Genomic DNA, 18,336 nt, shown 5'->3' with positions numbered 1-18,336 from the left:
CTCCCTCCCTCCCTGCCTGCCTCCCTGCCTGCCTTCCTCCTTTTCTTTTTTCTTCCTTCTTCCCTTTCTTATTTTCTGTTCTTAGTTTTTATAATTTGGGAAGCTTTAGGGAAAAAACACATCCATGCTCATTCAATTATTTGGTGCTTCATAAAGGACTGAAGTATGTATCTCTCTACTGTCAGCCAGGGTCCTGCAAATCTGCCTCTATTTCTTCTTGTGTTTTCCACTAAGGGTATAGTGTCTTCCCTCAGCACAAATCAGTAACCCTAGCTGGACCATCCTTCCATATTAAAGTTGCTAGTCTTACTTTCATCTTCAGTGTCATGTGTGGTACTACCATACCCCCTACTAGGTTTTCAAATAATTTTTTTCTCCATTTCATGGAGGAAAACTTCTCTATCAACGCATTGGCATGTGTGTGTTCATATATGCATAAGCACACACACACATGCAAATAGGCATTCTTAACATTTTTGCAAGACAAAAATGAAGGCCTTGTCCTGTAATCTAAATGTAACTTTGAAATTGAATAAGAAGTTAAAATAAAAGATTGTATTTGGTTGTAGAAGCTCAAAATGCCTATTGGTTTAGCTTTGTATGTCAATAATCCATGCTGGTTAGAGATTATAAATCCAAATCTTGATCTTATCAGATCAAAACCAAAAACATACTTTTCTACCTCTTACTTTGAATTTCTGGTTTCATAAAAATTAGCCATTTTGTTATCATGCTATTAAGATTTACTATTTATCTGTGCAAATCATGCCTTCATTTCCTAAGGTCATATTTTAATTATCATTTAGCATAGATTCCAAATACAATTAACAGTCTACTACATGGCTTGGTGTTACATGGCTGTATTTTTTATATCTCCCATGTTTCAGAAGAATTTTCGAAAACCAAGAAAATTTTATCTATTTCCCTAGTTCAAATTGTCCCATTTGAATATTTCTGTACATATAGGTGGGAAATGTATCTGTTAATCATTCAATACAAACTCTACTAAAGGTTGTTTGGTGGCTCTGCCACGTTTATACTTTTTAATAAATATTTTCAAGTTCATATTATTGCTTGCTGCTTATTAGTTTCACATCAGTTCCAACTGAATTATATATTGATTTCATTTTAATAAGTATGGACATTATAAATTAGTGTCATACCATGCAGGTGGTTGTTAAGTGTTATGTAATGTAGTTTTAGATTTCATTTTCAGAAATGAACCAAGGGTTATAATTAACTGAGCATTTGGCATGAGTGCATATACTGTGTTTCAGAAAGTAGAACAAATATGACACGGTAACCCCAGAGTGCATTGTGTTTTAGCATCAGCTCATCTATGGCACTCTCTTATATCAATTACTTTGTAAACTGACCTTCTTAGAATCTGACAAGTTCAGAGCTATCTGTGTTTATAGATGGTAGACATTGGTGGCGCCTGTCTTCTATGCCTAAAATAGTATAACTTGGGGAAAATATTAACAGTTTTTCTGAACCAAAACCTTGTATTTGAAGGGCCTTTCTGTCCCTTTGTTCACTATTCACTTCTGTCTATGCCCTCTGAAAGCCTGTGTCTGTATATACTGTCAGCAGGAGTTTTAAAGTCAAATAAGTGTACAAAACGATCAGCATGTCCTTTGTGGGTATGGCTTCCTGTGCAAAAGCAAAGACGTCTGTTGTGGCAAAGTGCACCATTAGTGCAATAGGGTGAATTTCAAAATATTACACATTTCAAATGATTTTTGGCACCCTTTTCTTCCATATCCTCAATTATCGTAATTATATCTGTAAAAGTTCTTTTACAGTTTCAAATAGTGAGTATAATTTTAGTGTAACTTTCAAAACTCAAGTCTTGTTTTACAGTAGAGCTTGCTCTACGTAGCAGAAACTAAGCGAGGTGTATTTATAGCACACATTTTCTCCATAGCACTTAGATTCCAAGGCTTCCCGAGTCTTTCAGTTTTGAGAAGGCAGATGAGCAGAGCTTGAACAGTCACTGAAAACTACAGTATGCAATGCATGCTACCTGAAAATAGCCCAAAGTCTTATGTGTTGAACCACATCACCCATTCCTTGCCTGCTTGATTTCACGTGGCAAGTCTAAATTGTATGCAGTAAGCAGAGAGCAGCAGTCCTGGAGAGCATGTGCAGCTCTTAGCAGTATTTCCACATGGGCTGAGTTCTAGGTTTCAGAGCAAAGGAGACTTTCGGAAACTGTCAAATGCAACATCACCTTCTCATTGGTTGGTGTTTCCACTTCCCAAGGCTACGGAGACCATTCACCCATCTCACTTTGTGAGCTGGTCTAAGCATGGTCTTCTTCAGTTTAGAGATAGGTTTTCATGGCTGCTGCAAAGGGATAAATGTTGGTAAAAATGGGTTTCTCATTGCAAATGTACCAGATATGCATTTACCTGTAAATATAGTATACGGAGAACCTCACCTGAATTTTCTTCAAGTGAAAGCCATTCCACTTAATCTGCCTAGTTATTTTTTATGATTTATGTGGGCAGAAATGGCAGTCATGAATCTTCCCTGCCCTTCCTTCAAAACTGCAAAATATAGAAGATGTGCAAAATGTGTTTTCTAGACACAAGGAAAGTATTACGAAGGAATATGCAAGGAAGTATTACGAAGTAAAAGAAACAAAAAGCCACAGGGATAAACATCAGAAATTTGCTTAAATGGCTTTGGTCCCGTATAATTGCTTTTCTGTCAGCAGGATTATTAACAATTTCGGACATCTGAAAATTAAATTAACAGCCTGAAAATATTTTACAGAATGAGATAGAGCATGATCCATGAAACATAATGACCCCACTGAAACTCAGCCAAGTCGCTGCAGCTACTCACTTAAGCAGAGGCTAGTAAATCCTCACCCAGCAAATGGGACAGAGCAAATTAGCTTACCGAATTCCAAAGCCTTAGCTACCAGAAAGAGGATATGCCACTAATTAGAATGAAGGAACTCAACACATACTCTTACCAGCAAAGAAAGAGAAAGCAACACTTTAGCTTTGAACTGCCTTCATGGAAGCTTGTGAGCCTGGGTTACAGGCATGCACTACGTATGTCAGGGTATAAAGCTGACGGTATACCACGCCCAGCTTGACATGGGAGAAGCTGCACTTTCTAGCATGTTCACCTGATGAAGTATAAAAGTTCTCACCAAAGTTAGTTGCTATTTGTTCAGAATACTGAACAATACCCGGACTGAAATGTATATGCAGATGCACACACACAAATAAAACATAAAAACATTTTAGTGTTTACCCTTTAAGTGAAGATTCTACTTCACGAACTTTTTTTCTCTACAGTATTCTGATTTTTATTTCGTTTGAAAAGAGTATTTTTGTTTTGTGTAAAATAAATATTTGGACTCAGTTTATCACTGGAGATTAATCTGAAATCATATTTTCTAGCCTTAATTAGCATTCATTTGCTTAATTGTCATCCTCAGCCCCATGATTTTCGTTTTTCAGTAACTTGAACAATGCTATCTTCTGCTGTTTGCACTTTCATTTAAATTTCTATTAAGGTTTATGAACAGTAATAAGGTCCTGTTTGAATATTCATTAGCTTTTGAATTGTGAGCTATGAAAAGGTGCTTTCTTTTACCTTAATGAAACTGGCACAGCTTGGGACTGATCAGTTGTGACATTTGATTTGAGGCACCCGGTGAATTCTCTCATTGTTTATTGACACATCTTGTCCAAACAGCTCCCTCGCAAGTGAGTGGAGTCATGAAGGAGAGAGTGTTGCAGCGGAGTGTGGAGCTTTCCTGGCAGGAACCAGAGCATCCCAATGGAGTCATCACGGAATATGAAATCAAGTATTATGAGAAAGTAAGTGTGAGAGCGCTGTGATGTGAGCAGTGCGGTGCCTGGCGCCATCCAACTGCACTGCATGCTAGTGCTGGACATTCCACTACTGCTCGGAGCTACTTAGGCTCTGTACTTACGATCAATAACCATCTCCACCATCCCCGGTTTATGATTGCTACCAAGAGCTCTATTGGTTAACTTTCTGTGTCACACAAGTAAGAATGTGTACGCGTGGGTTTCTTCAGTTTTTTCTTATTTAATTATTCGATAAAGAATGCTTTAATGACACAGAAACTAATTAATCCAATGTATTTTGAAAAGTGTCCCTTTAGGTCGATTTGTGTGCTTAATGACACTTTAATTTAGGGCTTTCATAGGACCGATGTTTTCAAATACTGTTGTAATAGCTGATAATATTGTGGGTAACGTATATAATGTCCTCCACCACTAAAATTGTGATGTTATTCCATTCCATAGATTCTCTAGCATGCATACAGAATTATTATGCCTTATTCCTGTCCTTCTATGGAAAGTCTAAAAGTCATGTGCTGCTCCTTTCTCTACTCTCCATAGAATAACCAGATATTAATAAGAAAGAATCTGTCCATATGAATCTATTCATCCATGTCTTCTTTAGAAAGCATGAAACTATCAACCTTATTTATAAATACGTGAGTTTTGCCACACAGAAACGCTTCACTCAAAATTTAAAATGCAGAACCTACCACTAGTAAAGAGCATGACTTTAATTGTAATAAATGATACTATATTCATTTAATGGAGGTAGGTGAATGATCCAATACATCGAACTATTTCACTATTTAGACATGATTATAAAATAAATCCGAACATTTTGGCAAAACTGGGAATGGTCAACTCTATTGAAATGTATACAATTCAAGGCAATGGCACTCCACACCAGATAAGGAAAACCAATATGGGAAGTGTCACTGTTCACATTAAAATACCTTGGCTTACTATTTTCATTCTGATTTGGTTTCTTCTTGGCCCCAGCTGCATTTTTATTCCTCAGCATTGTAACAAAAAGCACATTTCTTGTCCCATCAAATGTGCTTAAAGGGGATCATTGTTTTTAATGCTGCTTTTGTTATATCTGTTACACAGTAATCCCTAATAGTTATGGTCCTTCCAGAAATTGGCAGATTTTAAAGTCAATAAAGCACATTTTACAGTACAATGTGGCAGAGTTTCTCACAGGGAATCTGCAATCTTTTGCAAATCTTTACTCTGAAATAAGTGCATTCAAATTGCTGGGGTTTATTTGCATGAAAGAAACAGAATATATTTACAGCCAGTAATGTGTAAAATAGGCAGTTATTGGAATACAGCATTGGAGTGGCAGAGCTGTGCTGTGAGAAGGCACAGGACCTGTGTGCATCACTGCTCACTGACTGTGATTCTCTCTAGCTCTGCTCTGAAATACTTCAACTGTCTATAATTATATGTATAATACCCATGATCATCTTTATAAAGGTTATGCAGATGGCTATCATGAACCATCTCAATAAAGATAGTCTGAATTTTATTTCCACTTTTAGAAGTATCAGTGTAAGATAAATAAATCAAGGTGATATTTTCAGATTTTAGTAAATAATTTTAGCACTGGTACTTACAGAAGAAGTCATAAACTATCCAAAAATATATATTTAAAAGCATATAACTTTTCAACTTCTCTTCATAAGTAGCTTAAGAAATTCACATCAAATGAAAATTCAACAGTTACTCTGTTAAAATATTGTTTTCAAGTGTTTTTATGTGCTGGAATTCTCATATTTAATTAATTTTTAAGCTTATCTCATAAATATATAAAAACATCATATATGTATATAAAATAAGCTTAAATATGTATATGTATGTTTATATATATAAATATATATATATTGTGTGTATATATATATATATGTATATGCAATTGCCTTAATGAACTTTGAAAGCCTTGGTATTTACATTTGGTAAGTGAGTAAATAAAATTAAATTTAAGATAATGTCAAACCACAACCAGAATTCACATTTACTCTCAGATTGAAAGTTATAATTTAAAAATTCTACTAAGTACTATTCTGTGACTGTAATTTTCTTCCTTTTTATTGAGAGTAACTGATGTGTCAATATGGTTGTAGTATTTAGCTGAATTTCTAGATTTGAAAGGTTGCTTGATTTTTTGATACATGAATTTTTCATTAACATATCACTCAGAATAATGTTCTAATTGCTATATGAAGTCCTGTACTAAACTAGAGGTTTCCTGGATATAACAACATTTTAGTCAGTAAAGAAATGTGGCCAAAAATTTGTGGCCTTTATGCCCTGTTCCAACACAGCAAAAGCCCAAACACTGTGATCACTTTAATGAAATTACTTCTCGTTGAAATGTATGCAACAAAGGCATGTTTTCATTGCAGTTTATTTTATCTTAGAAACAATGTTCATGTTCTGAAGGTTCAGTATAGCCTCGGTTAAACAAAAGCAGTGCAATGCATTAAAATCAAGGACCAGAATCAACTGCCAAATAAATTTTCCCTGTAAATATCATTGCAGGATCAAAGAGAAAGAACGTACTCAACACTCAAAACCAAGTCCACCTCCGCCTCCATTAATAATCTGAAACCGGGAACAGTGTATGTTTTCCAGATCCGGGCATTCACTGCTGCTGGTTATGGAAATTACAGCCCTAGGCTTGATGTTGCCACACTTGAGGAAGCTTCAGGTAAAATGTTTGAAGGTAATTACCATCTTTGGTTCAGATTCTTTACTTTAGAAATGGTTCTTGGTTTTTGGTTTTGGGTTTCTTTTTCCCTTCTGTATTAAGGGTGATGATTTCACATCAAGAATAATTTTTATATCTAAAAATGAATATACATGAACATAATAGTTTCTCTTATAAAGGCCACTCATCAAAATAAATATTAAATGTCTTTATTCAACAATGTTTAAAATTTTATGAGATCAGTCTTTTGTATGTATGCTGTATTTATTTACTAAAAATGAAATAGGAAACACATGTAGGTGCCATTCAGTTTGTGTGTTGACGTAAGGTTTTGTTGTAACTCAGATTATGTTCATCAAGTTGACACCTTTACATAAAGACCCCAAAAGGTTGACTTGATAGATAATAGTTCGCTATTCATGATTTTAAGTTCATCGAAGCTATATGCTTTTAGACATGGTCTCCACCATTGAAGGTTTGGAAAGATCTCAAAAACTCATGTCTCTTTTATTTGGACTCTCTCTTTTAAACTTTTGTTACGCATTATTTCATTTATTCTAGAAACTGTGAAGTATACATGAAATATAAATGAATATCTTGGAGCCCTCATCCTGAAAATAAAACATAATGAGTTTTAAGCCCCTTTATCAATTGTTCCTGTTTCACAATGTCTGTGTTACATGTCACTTATAAACAGTTACAGCTTAAGATGTAAGTTTCTTCTCAGACTCAGGGAACTGTGAGAAGAGCCGCTGGTCATTCTTCAGCTGGCCTCAGACCTTGGTGTACTTCCACATTTGGGAGTTCTTGACTCCTCCTGGTGTTACTGCTTAGACGAAGTTTACCCAATGATTCTTTCCTGTTGTCCTTTGTCATTCTAATATTCCTCTAAAATTTTAAACAAAAGTGAATAAAAACCATGATATTACTTTCTTCTTTCACTTTTGAAAAAATTTTTTAGAGTAATAAAGCTTTGATCAGAATTATTTTGACTTCAGATAAAAAATATTTAACTTATAAATGGTAGAATAAATTGATAAATATGCTTTGTGTAAAGTGAGGCTTGGTAAATTTGTTGGCCATAATAACGTCTTTAAAATATTATTATATTTTAAAATAAATAACAAAGTATATATTAAATGAATATGAACCATCGATCATTTGTAGAGAATTGTACATGTAAAAGTATCAGGTGGGCAAAGTCAACATAGTATAGTATGATGTGTTGAATGCCATTGTGTTTTATCAGTAGCATTTATTCTGGAATATAGAATAACAAAATTAGTAATATCTACATTTACTAGCTCCCAAACATCTATTAAAGCAATTTAAGTAGATATCTTAGCACTGAAACAAAAAAGTCACTTAGTTTTGAAGTATACTGCCCTAATTTTTAACTGACATTTTCCTAATATCACCTTATGCTTTCTAATGTCTAAGGAGATATTTTCAAGTTTTGTTATTTCTTCTTTAGCTTTGAAAGCTTTAAAATGAATGTCTATCTTTTCTTGACTTTGTAAATTTAGACAAAGTCTTTATTTATTGATTTGGATATTCACTAATATCATTTTCACTATTTAAAGGATGTAACTAAGACTTCAAAAGTAAGGGGACGTGTGAGATACTGAGTAGTCATGGGAAATTAATGTTAAAATGGTATTTTGTATTGGAAACCATATGGTCATTTTTATTATTGATGTAAGATGTAAAATTGAAGGAAGAACTTGACTTGTCAGTGCTCACTGCTGCGTAGAAATCATTCCATGAATAAGAGATGCCAGATCACACCAACATGGACTAGGTTATCAGGATAAATCAGTGCCCTGAGATAGGTGTTAGAAATCTCCCCTTCGTGTATCCATGTGATATTCCATATGTGATCCTCCTTCCCTATGTGCTGGGAAAGTATATCCAAATTAAATTTATTATTTAATATTTAGTAAATTAAATTTATACCTGCAAAATAGTGTGGATAGTACATAGTTTGAAGTTTTGAAAAGTCTCATTATTTAGCCAAACCATTCTCAGCAATTTCTTTTTCTCTGAAGCACTTTTACTCTTTTATTGAGGAACCCTCAGTTTATAAACCCTTGTGTTTATGTTAAAACACCATGATAATCTCACCTCCTTTAGCCATTAGTTTGATGTCATTAGGTCATTGAGCTTCTGAAAAACTTGATATTGCATTTATAAGCAAATGAAAGTGTAAATAAACAACAATATATTCATATTATGGGAAAATAATGCTGGTCTTTCAGATTTCCTGGAAAGCTCCAAGTACTCATAGGGATGCCTAGTTTAGTCCCTTTGATGTCTGTTGACTCAGCATGTGTGCTACTTTAAAAATTAAGTAAGTACACTCAGAGATGTGAGGAATTTTAAGTGTTCCCAATCTAAGCTTAGTGAAAAGGTGTGCCAAGTTTATGAACTGGCCATATGGTTAACACTAGCAGAAGTCATGATGCACTATTACCACTCAAGAAATGGTGATGTGCTATGCTCAGAAGCATAGAGCATGGCAGATTCTCTTCCTGGAAGAGGTCACTTAGACACTGTTCAAACTGAAATTAACAGACTATCCCATTGCACATGCATCCCCAGTTTCCCTTCTACTTAGTCAAATTACTGACTTTGCAGTTGTTAAAAGATGGTCTTCTGATTATGGCCTCAATAGTTCCATCTGAAATGGTCTACCCTTGACATAGATGAAAGTATTAATAACACAGGTCAACTATTGAAAGACTAAGGTTCAACACTAAATAACCACATGTGAATAAACATTCATAAATGTTGATTTGCTGTTCAGCTGAGCTCAGTGTTTCCATTGGAGTGCTGCCTGAAAAGCTAAGGGAAGAACTGAGCCTTAGACAAGAAGAGAATTGACCCCTTGGGATAGCTGAATACAAAGCATTTCTACACTTGGGTGTATAATTGTTTCCTTTCCAGTGAGAATTATTTCATTCTGTATCTCCTCTGTAAAATGCCAGATAGAGATACAAAGATGCAAACATATAAATAAGAAGAAAAACAACTGAACTAAAAATTGTGCTTTCTTAGTCCTATGCATGTTAGACTGTAACTCAACAGTTAGAACTTAAAGGTGCTTTTACTAAAGAAATAATCTTTCCTTTGTTTAGTTCTCTCTAGAGGCAGATCTCCAGGTGACAAGTTAAGGATAGCATTCAGTGCACACATTCAGAAACTGCATGACTAGATATCGCTATAGTTTTCCTGTATAGCATAGGACCTATCTCTTTAGGATAAGTTCTCAAATGGAGACAACATTGGTAAAATGGACAAAATCCTTTTAGCAGTTGACACTACTGGCTGAGGCAAGGCAGTTCTGCATATATAATATCTTCTGCTCTAGAGACTCAGTCCCTTGCCACCAATAAGAAAGAGTAATGTTTTCCATCATGCCTTGTATGAAAGATTTTAGTTGTTGATTATTTTAGAAGTAGGCACAATACATTGATTTGAGTTTATATGTTATACATTTGTAACTGGGTAATTTGGGGATGTAAATTTTCATTGTGTATTGTCTCTAGTAATTGTATATATGTATGTGTGAATATATGTATGTATATATGCATGTATCTGTCTATCTATCTATCTATCTATCTATCTATCTATCTATCTATCTATCTATCTATCTTGGTAATGAAAATGCAATACTATAAATAAGACATAACAATTGTTACGGAGCTGGAAGTGCTAAGCTCTTGTTTCTTGTAACCTCCTGAGTCACAGGCTACTTTAGAGAGGATGACTCATGGATTTATCCACATAGAAGCTGTAGAGACCAACTGAACTTCTGTTAATGATCTTAGGAGAATCGTTAGTAGGTACAGGAAAGACTACAACTCAATAATTGTAAGATATTTTTAACTAGTTGAAAAAGTTTACTTATCATAAATATATTAACGCCTGTCTAATCTTGCCACTCCCTTAAAAATCCATAAATAACCATTTGTTTAAACGTATATTGTTACTTAAAATAAATTTGTTTGAAATTCAAAATAAGTGATCTGAGTTGTTTCCTATGCAGCCTTTCATGTGACTCCTAGCAGTGAGTGGGTCTGAGCCTCTGTTTTCTGTTTGTAGCAACAGCAGTCTCCAGTGAACAGAATCCTGTCATCATAATTGCTGTGGTGGCTGTAGCAGGGACCATCATCTTGGTGTTCATGGTGTTTGGCTTCATCATTGGAAGAAGGTAAAGCACAGGTTCTTCTAGTGTTTGATATAAAATATGTTGATTTCCTAAAAGTGCCAACCATTCATTCTATTACAATGTCATTAGCAAATGTGACCACTTCTTTCCTGATACAAATATTAAATGTCAGTTCGTTGCTTTTATTTCCACCAAATCAACGCGCATTATGAATTTGATCACTTCCTTCAGTATAAAGTGGATGTTTGCTACAATTAATACTAGGTGAATGTATATATATTGGTTACCTTCACTTACTTTCATAATAAATACAGAAGAAACCTAGGGAAAGATTTACTCTTTTAACTGTGTTTTGTCAACTTTTCTGAAAACCATTTAAGATTTGTAGGCTTTTCCAGTAAAAATATAAAAATGAATACTAATTGATAAATCCAGTACCACAAAACTTTCCTGTTGTCTGCTTTTACACATAGACTCCATTTTTTGTGAATATTTTGATCATGTATGTTGGCACATTATTATCAAATAGTTCATAACTGTGGGTATATGTACTTATGTTTATTTATGTCTCTAGCCAGCGTATTAAAACACAGCACTGATCCTGATGCTGCAATCTAATCTATGAGACAAGGCCAGCCTGTAAACTTCCCACAACTTTACTTTTGTCCCTCCAGGCACTGTGGTTACAGCAAGGCTGACCAAGAAGGGGATGAAGAACTCTACTTTCATTGTAAGTGTTTGGCTTTTTCTTTCTTTCAGTATACCCAGATTTGAACAGAATAATGATTGTTCTTATTGGCATGAATGGATCCTTAATGCATCATGCTTAAAATTCTGCAATGAGCTCAAAATATAATGGTCACCTTACTTCAGATCCAACTGCTTTCACATCACAGATTTTGCCTTTTGCAAACCCTGCCCGGGTATTCTCCTCACTACAATAGTGAACCATTAAATTCAGCACTTCCCTCTTTTCGAGTAAGGGGTGTCATTGTGAGTTACGATAGGCCTATTCTCCCACCCAGCGAGTGATGCTCACAGGAATCACACAGCACAGGAAACTAGTATGAATTACTACAGAGAGATGTGTCATGGGAAATAAATAGTATAATGTTAGTCTCCAATCCTCCAATGCTTTCCTAGGAATGTGAGCTACCTGGTTCTTAAAAGCTCGTGTTAGAACCAATTCTGAAGGAGGCCTATCAATCCAAAGAAAATAGGAGTGCATCTGCATTACTTTTCTTGCAAAATGAATGGCAAGTGGAAGAATGGGTCTTGAGAATAAATGTTGATACTTTTACAGATGAAATAAAAGTCTCAGAATTAAGTTATTTCAGATCTATAATTAATGACATTTGAAACCGAGCATATGATTCCTAGTTTTAAACCATAAAAATATAAAATCTGAGTGTATTTATTATGTTTAATTGCTATACCTTTTATGACATTTCTTATGCATAAATAATGTTCCTAAAATGATATAATGACTAATTATTATCTAATTGGCCACATTATTCTTATAGTATCTAAGAAATTATATTATAAGCCCCTATTCTAAAGTGATGAGTGTCTAAATGGTATTCAGGAATGTCGAGTCATTTTGGAGTGTCCTCTCAATTCTTAAAAACAGCACTCATACTGAAGGTGTGGATCAAATTAAAAATACTCTTCACTAAATTTTACTCCTTTAAATCTGTTGGAGCAGCAGTCATTTTGACTTCTGTTTTTTGAAAGAGATGGTGTTGTAAAACAATGATCCAAACTGAATGGGAAGCTCTGTAGAATCTTAACACAGAATCAAGGAAGGCATGCTCACCATTACACAAGTCAAAGGAGAGATGACTTTATCATGAGTCTTAGGCTTCAAGTACTCTCTTTTATTTAACCCTTCCTACGCTCTGGAAGGTCCCAAGCTTTTCTCTATGTAATTGTATATTTATTGTCTTTAAGTTGACATCCCAGATCATATACAGTTCACACCTTAAATCCTTTGAGTCTCACTGCTTCCATGTGATCCTGTTCATCAGTCATGACCTTTGACTAATTTATCAGTGAGTTCCCTATAAAACAACATCATTAATGAGGATCCCATAGCCATATAGGTAGAAGAAAAAGACAGTACAGCTGTTTTTGCTTCCTTTGTGACAGAAAAACAAACAAAAAAATTAACACTTCCCCAAACAAGGAAGAAACCACTAGAATCTAAGTGATTAAGACTGTTTGTATTGAAAGCCATCTACAGAATAACAATATAAGACCTGGATAAGATTCCTGGCATCATTCATCATGCCATAGGTGGATAACTTATTGGTGCACTTGCTTAATATCACCACCATCAATATGTCACTTTTCTGTTCTTTAAGGGATTAATATAAGACATTCTCAAATAATCAAATATACTCTAGTTCATTTGCTTTTACCTTGTAGCATCATGCAGAATTTAAATGGAAACACAACTTGAGCAAAATTCTTGGTATAGTTTTATGTTTAAGTGTCATCCTTCAGTTTTAATATTTTGCAGCCATTCACTTTTTTCATGATTTACATCCAGGTTTTAATCAAAACCATTCAGAATGAGTGTTTTACTGGTTTATGTAGACAAGATGAACTTGCTGTATATGAGCAGCTTCCATCTCGTTGGCAAAATATCTGTGTTGGTTTTGAAATATTTAACATTTATGAGAAATGTAAATGAGGTCTGAAAACACACACATATACACACACACTTATTCTCTTATTTTGGACAAAGCAATGAACTGGAATATCTAGAAATTATGTCAATATTTCCTTTAATTTGAAACACAGACTTTTAAATGAATACTGAAAAAGTGAAGTGTGCTGGATTTCTCAGTCCTATTGAATCCTGTGTATTTTTGAACCATTCTTTTTACATAGTTATCCTGTCATTCAGTGTGAACCATACACTGGATCCCACTTTATGGCTTTATCTAAAAACCCTAGCTATTTACACTACATGCTGGTGTCCTTTTATTCCCTCAGCACATTTGAGAAGCAGAGAAACCAGATTTGATTTTTTTTACAGGAATTTAAAAGCCCTAAATTTAACAGAATGCCCAGTCATTTGTAGCAGGTGCCCTGGGCTCCTGAGAGCCCCCAGTATCACATTTTAAGATATAAATACAATGGGGGAGCTTAGTGAAGCAGTCCCAATTTGCATTTTGTTTCCTCCTACCGTTTCTTCTAACAATGTCTTAGAATCCAAGCTGGGTAGTATTTCATGTTTTTATGCCAAAACAGCTTTGGCCTGTCAAAATGTTTTATGACAGCTTGAATAAAGAACCATCAGAGACCCGTTTGAGATGCAGAAGGCTACTTCCAATCTAGCTTCCTTATCGAAAACAAAAGGAAACCAAAAAAATGAAAGAAAGAGAGAGAGAGTAAAAAGGGAGAAGATGGCTCTTTCTCCAACTGCCTGACAACCTAGGAGGTTAACCTATTGTTTTCTTCCCTTCTTTCTCTTTCCCCTCTTTCCTGTACTCCTCTTTTTTCTCTTCCTATCCCCTCTCTCTCTTCCCTTCTTGTGTTTTTTTTTCATGTTCAGCTTTAGTAACAAATGAGCATCTGTCAGTTTTATAAACCGCAACAATAACTGTTTAAGACAATCAATTTTGGATAAACAATCAACTACAGCAGAATAAATCAAGATTTTTAAGTCCCATTTTCCTTTATACATTCTGCTTATTTTGTTGTTATATGTTTATTTTTTAAACTCTGATCTTGATTGAATGTGATACCATAAGCACAGTTAGGCTGCAGTGTAAATATATAAAGACGTTGTTCTGACAGCAGTACGATTTCATGGAAAGATTGTTTGGTGGCTTTGTTAAAATTAATAAAGAATTTTTAAGGATATAGTGTAATTTTCTTCATTGCATTAATATAACCAAATATGCCTACCTATCTTTGTCTTGAACCAAATGAGTAGATTTGGAATACTTTATTGTAATTGAATTTGATATAAAGTTGACTGAGAATTTATCTGTTACCTGCATGCTTCTGGGTGCATTGAAAAATTTTAACTTTTAAAATGATACTATGTTGTTTCAATTTTGACTACCTTTTGTGAGGCATACTGGCTACCTCCTCCTATTAGCTAAGATCTTCCAAAGCCTTATAATGAAAAGTTTATATAAACCATTTCTCTTTCAAATCACTGTCATACTTGGTAACAGATCCTAGGAATATTGTAAATTTTCTAATTTACTCTGCACTTTGTATATCCAGCTTCTATTACCCTCAAGGTGAATATAAAACTATGTCTTTTGAATATTTCTCTTTGATTTTGTGATAGCAGTCCCTCATATCTTGTACTAATTTTATGTATCTGTCAACAGTGGTTGGTCTTTAAAAATAAATCAAAGAATAAGTAAGATGTCTAAATGTTTTTAATATTGCTGTCAGTGTAGTGGTCTACCTGTAAACGAAATGTCTTATTTCCCTGGTGTATTAATTTGATGGATTGACTGGCTGATAGATTTATCAATGTGTCTACAAGTCCATTCCAACCCTCGGTATGGCTTGAAGTAAGCTGTGATGGCTCTGAGTTTAATCAAAACCTCCGGTCCGATAGGCACAGGCACGTCAGAAATTTCGGTGGATGTCTTTTGTTGATTTACTGGAAAAGCAATTCAGTTAGTAACCTATGAGTTGGATCCTATGCTACCTATAGAAGCTTGCAGATAATACCTAGACGCCAGCAGACTGGAGTAGTCTGTTAAAAACTGCTGTGAATGAGGTGATGTGGAAGCAAGGTCACTGTTCCAAGGAGCACTCTGCATAATGACATTCCTGGGCTGACTGCACAATAAGTGCTTTGCTTCATCACAGTCATGCTTTCTTACATCATTACAGTTAAATTTCCAGGCACCAAAACCTACATTGACCCTGAAACCTATGAGGACCCAAATAGAGCTGTCCATCAATTCGCCAAGGAGCTAGATGCCTCCTGTATTAAAATTGAGCGTGTGATTGGTGCAGGTAAGGCTGTTGTAGCTTCCTTATTCAGCTGTTCTATTTAGCCAAGATCGAAAGTCATATATCATAATGACAGCCAAATAATTATACTTCAAGTATAGAACTCTTGCATTTACCTGAACTATTGGAAGCAGTGAGGCTGTACTTGTTTATGAAATCTTTTAAAAAAAGAAATGGAAAGGGAACGTGTCGTAGGTAGTCTGAATATGTGGGATTTCAACTGGGTCTTAAGAGACTGTGTTGTTAGCTAACTCATAGTCACCTTTTGCTGTTTTTCAAGAATAGACTAGAATTTAAAGCATCTGAATTTTCTTGAATCCTTATATAATGTATATTCCTGTCTTTAAAATGGTCTGTTCTCTCTTTATCTGTACAATTAACCATTGGCTGTATACATTTATGTAGAAATGTATATATAAGTTCATTACGTGGAATAATATAAATTTAATTTTTTTTAGTCAAAGTGGCTTATACCTAGGAAGTGTGATGCATATTAATTCCATACTTTAAATTTTTTAATACATAATGTTCCTTATACTGTAAAAACAATTGCAATGGTGATAATTTGGTAATGTGCCCTAATGCTTTAGTGAGTATATATTTAGAATCTAAAGGCTGACTCGGAAAGCATGTTTTTTAATCCAACTGAAAAGCCTATATAGCAGACAGTTTAGTAAGGCTTAACTTCTCTGAATGAACAAAAGTATGTCTTCAATTTTAATTTTTTTGCCCTTCATTTCATAAGCTGTTTCATTGCATATGGAAAATAAAAATCTCCCATCAATTTGAATGCATTTGTTTTCATTTAGAAAAAAAACACATTATTGGTTAAAACTTATTCTAAATATTTTATTTCATTTTCTTGAAAACATGAACTATTTCAGCAATTAAAACATGCCTGCTTGTTCTTTTACTTCAGGAGAATTTGGAGAAGTTTGCAGTGGTCGTTTGAAACTTCCAGGGAAAAGAGATGTTGCAGTGGCCATAAAAACCCTGAAAGTTGGTTACACAGAAAAACAAAGGAGGGACTTTTTATGCGAAGCAAGCATCATGGGGCAATTTGACCACCCAAATGTCGTCCATTTGGAAGGGGTTGTTACAAGAGGTAGACACTGGTGATATGCTTCACTTATTAATGTGCTGGAAATTAGTAGCATTGCTTATACAATTAAAATCAAGTTCTAGATGCATTACATTTCTAACTGATTTTTACTGGTGTGTAACTAACAACAACGAAAAACAATTATTTTGCTGCTACTTCAGAATATAATCAAGGAAAACACAGGATTAGATTTAAAGGATGAATCTCATGGCTACTATGACTGATTAATGTCTGTATTTATCCTCAAAAGCCATAAAAGTGTTGTAGCTCCTCTACATTGTATATAAACTTTCCCTTTTAAATGCGAGAAAGACAGGGAGTGGCCAAGGCTTAGAGTGCTGTAACTACCCTCCACAGCCTTGCATGTCTGCCCAGCCTTAGCCCTGCGATTAGAAACTACCACTTCTGACCCCCTCAGCTTCTCCAAAGAGGACCATAGGGATATGGGGTGAAAAAATGAGAAATTCGCAAGGGCAGGGCATAGCTTGTGAAATAGCATTTTCTTCTCTTGTATTTTTTATCATTAGGGAAGCCTGTCATGATTGTGATAGAGTTCATGGAGAATGGAGCCCTGGATGCATTTCTCAGGGTGAGTTCTAACATCCTTCTGCAATGTACCTAGACTGGGCCTGAGAGGGGCGCAAGTGTGTGAACTGTCTCAAAGTGTGACATAGAAACATATAAACTGTATGAACTCAGAAAATTGTCTTTGAAAAAAACCACAAATTTTATATTGAGTTACTTAGAATATTTAAGAAAATGTCTTATTCATATCATAACGTGAAGTATTAAAGATGCGCCAAAACTGTGTGATTTAAATTTCTATTGCAGGGGAGCAAACAATTCTTATTGAATGGTATGTGACGTTTTCATAAATCCTTAATCATTAGCAAGCACAATTTTACTATAAGAATCTTGTCTGTTTAAAATATGGACATGTTAAAATAGATTTTTCTAAATGGGAAACAAAGTAGCTAGGACAAAGTTCTTATAATGTCTTCTTTATGTGATCAACAGTGACATATTTAACTTAGAATCATAAACAGATTCAAGTTGTTGGGCAGTGTGGTATGGACAGGATCCACTTCCCTGATGTAACAAACAGGAAAATAGACATTTTCAAACCAGCCTTCTCCCAGTAGCATGTCTGTGTCCTTTTACCATTGAGTGGTGACCTGATTGGTTTTGAAGTTCTCTCACACAGTTGTGGAAGGTTAATGCAAATCCTACGGCAGTACAACCAAACGGATAAAAGAAAGTAAAATCAGCCACTGTCAATCACTTGCTGTCCTTAAGTTTTTATTATTATAAATCAAAAGTTGACCTGTGCTCTTGCCCCCTCTCCTACCCTCTTGCTCTTCCTCTTGCCCCCTCTCCTACCCTCTTGCTCTTGCCCCCTCTCCTACCCTCTTGCTCTTGCTCTTGCTCCCTCTCTTACCCTCTTGCTGTTACTCTTGCTCCCTCTCCTACCCTCTTGCTCTTGCTCTTGCTCCCTCTCCTACCCTCTTGCTCTTGC

General features: G+C 35.0%; 1 protein-coding gene across 4 annotated transcripts in view; it reads left to right on the top strand.

Annotated features, from left to right (window-relative positions):
* The window catches only part of Epha7 (EPH receptor A7), a 156,328-nt gene that overhangs the window by 120,721 nt on the left and 17,271 nt on the right, over nt 1-18,336 (top strand). The window contains exons 6-12 of one of the 4 annotated variants that reach the window (XM_031366470.1): nt 3,721-3,845; nt 6,384-6,552; nt 10,657-10,765; nt 11,398-11,453; nt 15,596-15,721; nt 16,638-16,823; nt 17,348-17,409. In XM_031366470.1, the coding sequence (XP_031222330.1) occupies nt 3,721-3,845; nt 6,384-6,552; nt 10,657-10,765; nt 11,398-11,453; nt 15,596-15,721; nt 16,638-16,823; nt 17,348-17,409 (833 nt within the window). Of the gene's footprint in view, nt 1-3,720; nt 3,846-6,383; nt 6,568-10,656; nt 10,766-11,397; nt 11,454-14,285; nt 15,115-15,595; nt 15,722-16,637; nt 16,824-17,347; nt 17,410-18,336 lie in introns of those variants that run through there. The other 3 variants (XM_031366469.1, XM_031366468.1, XM_031366471.1) reach the window with 3 other exon arrangements.

This window comes from Mastomys coucha, unplaced genomic scaffold (genome assembly GCF_008632895.1).
Source record: "Mastomys coucha isolate ucsf_1 unplaced genomic scaffold, UCSF_Mcou_1 pScaffold14, whole genome shotgun sequence".
Taxonomy (NCBI): domain Eukaryota; kingdom Metazoa; phylum Chordata; class Mammalia; order Rodentia; family Muridae; genus Mastomys; species Mastomys coucha.
The sequence above is the reverse complement of the archived record's forward strand: the minus strand, read 5'-3'. Positions and strand labels throughout refer to the sequence as shown.